Raw genomic sequence first — 6,919 nt, forward strand, 5'->3', positions numbered from 1 at the left:
GCTCATTTTTAAACTAAAATTACAATAAAATCCTTTTTCTCATGGATAGTGAACATTACTGAATGTCAAGTATGAGTACATTGTTGTAGAACTGTCAGACAATTCCAGAAATAGCCGTAGGTCTGTCTTTGGGCTGCAGGCCCAATAGCCTTCCGCTGGAACTAGCAGTTATACCTGCCCGGAGTGCGTGTATTTTGCTAGTATAATATAAACGGCTGTGCTTCTGAGATAACAATATTTGCCGGGACAGAGAGCATGCGACCTCAAATGCTACCTTACGTACACCTGCATTCACATCAAACGTGCCGACTAAGTTGTCGTCAACGAAAATTCGAAAGAAAATGCAAGGAATATGTTTACACCTGAAACAGTAATACTTTAAGGCATCTTTGAAATAACAATATAAAACCTGTACAGGTAATGTCTAATCGTCATTTAGCACTACTAAGCAAATACTGTTGGTACAAGCAGGAACTATAATAATGACTCCTTGGGTTCTTTGTTTTCCCACTGACACTTCCCTTTCACGTTCCTCCTAGCAATAAATCTTCAGCACAAAAGATTTAGGTCCTTCACTTAGCTCACTGCAGAAAAGCTCCACACAATATCAGATAAAATTGGGATATAAAATCTAAGGAGGCATCAGTTAGAGATTTTGTGGTATTTTGTTGGTGGTGTTCTCTCCCCCCTCCCCCTTTACTGCTTCTTTTGGTACTGATTTATAACTGAAAACATTTCTCAATTCGGGCCCATAACAGTCAAAGTAAAGAAAAACTTTTCCACAAAAAAATGTAAATGTAGGGATGGCTAATATTAATCCTTAAAAAACAATGCAAACAAGATAATAGGGATGGCATTTGCATCATCACTACATAATAACACAGGTACACAATGTATCAGAATGTTAACAGACAAAAATAGGATAAATTAAACTCAAATTTGTATTGAATAGTTATAAATATATTAATTGCTGTATGTTAATTCTTGCCCGTGCTAATTTAAAAAACACAAACCAACTGACTTCGCTAAATAAATTTCAATCATACTTCAAATAAATCAGTATATATGGACCTGATAAAACTAGTTCCGATCCTAAAAACTCCAGAAGAGGCCATATATTACATCAACTTTATTATAATACTAGCGAAAGTACCCGGCTTCGTTCGGGTTGTTAGGCTGATTTATTCTAGATGACTATGGCAGTGTGTATATTCTGAACCCATTTTAGCATAAAAGTATAATCTATATATCTTTGTTGCTCCTTTACGGGATGTGGCCTTTTATAAACATAACCTTCCCTCTGACTTCTCCTGCGATTTTAAAGCTATAAAATAAAACATATAATAAAAAATCAAACCTCTTTAATTAATCGAGCCTCTAAATCAGAAAACAGCAAATATATATTCTTTTAATTTTGTAGTTTATACATTTTATTTTATATTTTCAGCACATGGCCTCTTAACAATATTAGGTTATAATTTCACTGCTAAGCAACATGAATATAAAAGCCATTGTTGGCATACAATATTACCAAAACGCACTGGCTTTTCTATATATTAGAAGTTGTTATATAAGGAACCACTTCTTTTCTATGTGGTTTTTCGCTATCTTGCTTCATTAAAAAGATGTGTATGCACACAGATAAGCAATAATATCCAGGTGCACACCCTCAGGGTCCACTTAGTATGGGTACAAAATATCAGGTTTCTAGATTGTTTGCTCTAGGAGCTTATGGTGGTCACATATTCTTTTGTATATGGTTTCTCTCTTACTTACCTCACAAAAAGATGTGCACGATTACACACGTGAATAAGTAATAATACCCAGGTACACACTCTCAGGATCCACTTAGTATGTGTGCGAAATTTCAAGTTTCTAGGTTCTTTCCTCTTGGAGTTATGGCAGTCACACACACAGAGATTCACAGACACACACCCTTTTATTATTATTATAGACTACTTAAAATTGTTATAGTTAATAAAATTGAAAGCATATTGTAAATTATTATTTATATCATGCTTTGTTTTCTTTTAATAATGCATTTGTAATATGAAACAATGCATTATTGAAGGTCATTCATACTACTGTTCATTTGTTACTTCAACATCATACTGATCAAGGAGGAAGCTACATTACTAGAACTGGAGAAACATAAAAAGAAGAAAACTTCCATTATTTTGTAGTATATATTAATTTAGTAATCTATAGATGAAATCTTGTATCTTGTATATTTGCATGGCCATTATTGTGTTGAAATATCAACCTTACAAGACAGGTTTCATTATCCCAACAGTGGTCTGCTGATTATATAATATCCCATTTAATATTTTTGATTTATTTTTTAATATGTTTATCAATTATTTTACTTCAATTTTCTATCATTCATAAATGGTTGTGAGAAATATTTAGAATATTAAGAATATTTCATGTCCCAAGAAGATACAGCCTCATCCAGTACATCTGCCATGTGCTCAATTGTATGCGACTCATTCAGTTGTCTTGTTTACAGAATAGAATTTGATCCAAAACTTAAAACCCAAAACATTTCCAAACAGTTGATTTGTAGAACAATTGTGCATCTCCTGCTTTACACTTCAATGAGTCAGCCATTGTTGGCACAGCACATGGTAGTTTGGTTTACCATTTAATGAATAATTTCATATGCAGTATTTACAAGAAATTAGAAACCTGACTAACAAAATGTCCAAGCCACACTAACAAAAATAATAAGATCTGTATTTAGAATGGTTATACAGTACACAGACTGATCATATAATTATTTAAAGCATGTTTTTATATAATATAAAAAAATATTCGAAAAAAGAAGAAAAACAACTGAAATGAACCAAACTCTGCACAAACAAACCACTTATTGAGCCATGGCCAATGATCCACGATGAATCCTAATTTTGGTGAATCATTACAATCTTACTATGTAGCCAATGTACATACAATAAATTTTAAGTTAGCCAGAAATGTGTAATAAAAGCTTCCAGGATGATTTAGGTTGAATAATTTTATATAAATAAAAGGGCTTAGTCTAACTTTCACATTATTAACATCTTTAGTGCTATTAAGTATGAACAAGAAGTTAAGAAAGTGTTTGGTCTATTTAAACTTTTAATGCTAGGCAATGTTTTAGTTTTCATAAGAATGAGCATTCTGTTGAGAAATTTGTATGTACTCGATGACAAGAGTATAATATTTATAAAACTCAAAAGAACCTGTCAGAATTTAAAAAAAAATTGTAGTTTGGAATACACAAATTATTTTTGTATACATAGCCATTCTAAACTAGGCATTATAAATTTTAAATATATCTGTATTTATGCCAGTGTATCCTTGTGCAGATTCTATTTTATAATTTTATACCAAGCTAAAAATGATTTAATATCAAAAAAAAGTTTCAGGAAGTTTATTTTTTTACTTTGTTTAAAAAAAACAGTGCTAAAAAATACCAAATCTAACCTGCATTATATTTTTCATTTTAAACTATAGTACAACAGTGTACAGCATTTCGGAGTACTATCTTCTTCCTTCATTTATATTTTTGTGAAGGGAATGTATGTATAGTAGCAATATATTTACTTTTCAGAAAAGATGTCCAGTAGTGACAGACTTAAAAAGTAATGCTATAAATGGAGACATAGCCCTCTCCTTCCACTATTTTGAACTATAGAACACCAAATGCTTGACTTAATGAAAAATGAATCTTGTTATACACAATATTAAACATTACTTTCATTTGTTGTCAGCTTCACATATTTTTCTACCAATCTCCTTGCTCAGTTGAGCCATCACTCACATCATTAAGGCAGTAAAATTGAAACAGTTGCCAAACTCTAAACAAATTTCAACCACTTCCTCACAACAAATTATAACACCAGATGTACAAGGTACATATACACACCTACACAAAAATACATACAAACACACAAATGAACAGATACACACATTTACACACATGTATGTATGTGTGTATATATGTATATATACATACATACATGTATTTTGAGAAATTCATACATAAATAAATACATATGCTCATAAATATATGTCTTTTTATAAATTGTATCTCCATTAAACTTAAAAAATTAGGATCTATTTACTGTTCAACAAATATTCATATAGTATTGAGAACAGAAAAAGTAATTAATTATTCACATCTAATAAAGCTGGTTTATAAATTTGGGATATTCTATAATTTTTTAGCATATACACCATAATTATCTGGCTATAGAAAACTGTCAAACTGAAAATATATTAAGTAAATGAATGTAGCATATTTCAAAAGAAGCACTTTCTGTTTAGACAACACAGCTAAATCATCACTAACTAGCTGTAAAATATCTATGTTTAGCACTAATTGTATTGTAGTGTTTTTTTTTTTCTTAATAGGTAAACTGGAATCCTTAATAAAATACCTGAATCTGTAGCACACAAAATAGTACATCAAAAAATTAATAACCTTTGTTTTCACATCATAAGCATACATTTTGTGCAATACACATATAATGATTACTGTCACATATCTAATGAAAACAAAAAAGATGTTCCTCATTTTGATTTATGAATTACACTTGTGTAAAATAACCTAAAATATATTCTGGAAAAAGCAGAAAAAAAAAGATATCTTAAAATATAAAAATATACAAACTAACTTTTTATACCTAGAAATGTCATCTTCCACATCTCACAATCACTGTCAAGAGTTCATCAAATATACATTTCCTTATATTCTAAGACAACTATATTTCTCCCTACAACATTCTGCTACTACTCTGGAAAAATGAATTTAATAAATCCATGTTGTTGTTTTTACCTTCAATTAACTACTTATTCTGCTTGAGACTCAATAACAATTTTAATTTTTTTCAACAGTAGACTTACCACTGGTAGGCATTAAAATGAAAGTACACAAGACCTAGTCCATAAAGAAAAGGAGCATCCTAAATGGAAGAAACGAAGTTATCAAATAATGAAAAAAAAGCAGTAAAATATATATCTCCATCAATATTTCAGGAAAACAATTTCCATGAAAATCACTATAGGTGGTTTTAATGAGCAGTTAATTTTTGTCAAAAAAAAAAGAACTTTTAATTAGTGGTTATTACATTTGAATTAATAATGGAACTTGATTTTTGCTTTGTATTATGTCTAGCTATTTTGAACTTAATGACCCGAAAAAATTTCTTACAAAATTTCATGCCAAAAGCAAGCAACAAATTTAAACTAGAATAGAAATTACTTTGTATAATGAAACCATACCAGGAGAATAAATGGATTTTAAGATATTTAATATCATGAACAGCTTTACAGTGGAAATGTTGTTTTTTTCTAAACAATTAAACATTTCCACTGTAAAACTGTTCACAATATTAAATTTAATCGCCAGTGGAATCCTCATATCTTAATATGCAAGATTTTAAGATAGCTTTTGAAGAAATAATAAATAACCATAGAATAAAAAAATTAATTACTAAATTAACTAAAACTGCTGCCCACAAAACCAAAACACAATTTTAAAAAATTCTAATATATAATCAAGTGTTTACAAATGGAAATAAGCACAAATTTAATTCTCAGAAACTGTACTGAAAAGAATGACCCAAGAATTTTGCCCGAGCAACAATATAAAACAATATAGCATATATAAATTTTGTGATCTCATAAATTGCTAATGGTTTAAATATATTTTGTTTCCGGTATAATTCTTACAAAGTTAAATGCTAAATAACTAAAGTGAAATGTAAAATCATACTGTTATTTTTATAGTAATATAATATTTTTTATCCTTCTTTGTAATAACCCATTACAACTTTGGCCAATAGGCATCTTTTGTTGATGCAGTTTTCTCACTGATATGCAAATTGACTAAGTTATGGTTTTCCTGAAATGCCAAAAGTATGCAAAATAAACAAGAATGTTACAGTAGTTTTATAGAACTGGATGAGCCTTAATCAGAATAGAAGGCCTAGTTATTCAGAATCTAAACTAATTCCAGTTGATCAAGTTCATAACATTTCCAGGAATGATTTAAAACAACGTAAGAGAAAAAGCCTTTATAAATCAGTATGTTAAACTACTATCTTAGGTTACATGTAATATCATTTATAGGCTTAGCAACAAATATGAAATAATTTCCTTTCCCTATGTAAACTAAGTTACATAGCCAAGTGGGGAAAAAAATTGGCATTGTTAGAAGTGTGTCAGGATCTTCAGCAATTTGTTGGTTGAATATAAGCACTTTTCCAATAAACCACACATGTATTTTTAATTTCTCAGTAAATATGTGAATCATCTACCAGTCTCAATCCAAAAGAACCCAATTTTCCTTAAATGAGTTTTAAGTGTTTTGTACTATATCAAGATTGAAGAATAGTAAAAGGTATAAATATAATCCAGCCTGTGCAAAAAAGCTCTCTATAAGAAAACAATAATTTAGTACTGTTCATACATACATTTTATAATTTTTTAAACTATTGAATCAATGAAGGGCAGCAAAACATCTTCTGGGATCTTTAATGTTATATGTGAAAGCACTACTTTAAAAAGAAAAGAGTGAAGGCAAATTAAAAAAGTAAAGTTCAGACCAAAATTCACAAAAGGCGAATACAATTTATATTAGCATAAAATACAAACCCACGTTATGTACAAAATTAAAAACAAATTACATTGGAGCATAAACTTGTGAAATAAGCATAGCAGAGATCAAGAGCTCAAAGAAAACACCTGCTTTTGTCCTCAATTTTAAGTTGGTTTTTGATGTGTAATTCATTGTCTAAATATGTTACATATTTCTAAAGAAAATAATGATGCCTCTCATTAATCAAAAGGTCATGTTTCAAAATATATTCATGCATCATGGTGATGAGGGTATAATATAACCCTGATATATATATATATATATATATATATA

The 6,919-nt window shown here is 29.6% G+C and overlaps 1 protein-coding gene across 5 annotated transcripts in view; it reads right to left on the reverse strand.

The window, feature by feature from the left end:
* The window catches only part of LOC106472970 (histone demethylase UTY-like), a 71,967-nt gene that overhangs the window by 44,370 nt on the left and 20,678 nt on the right, over positions 1–6,919 (reverse strand). For all 5 annotated transcript variants that reach the window (XR_002613855.1, XM_022402500.1, XM_022402504.1 and 2 more), the window contains exon 5: positions 4,891–4,949. Coding sequence is in view for 4 of the 5 variants with exons in the window: in XM_022402500.1 (XP_022258208.1) it covers positions 4,891–4,949 (59 nt within the window). In the remaining variant the exon portion in view is untranslated. The remainder of the gene's footprint in view (positions 1–4,890; positions 4,950–6,919) is intronic.

The sequence above is a fragment of the Limulus polyphemus genome, unplaced genomic scaffold (assembly GCF_000517525.1).
Source record: "Limulus polyphemus unplaced genomic scaffold, Limulus_polyphemus-2.1.2 Scaffold125, whole genome shotgun sequence".
Classification (NCBI taxonomy): domain Eukaryota; kingdom Metazoa; phylum Arthropoda; class Merostomata; order Xiphosura; family Limulidae; genus Limulus; species Limulus polyphemus.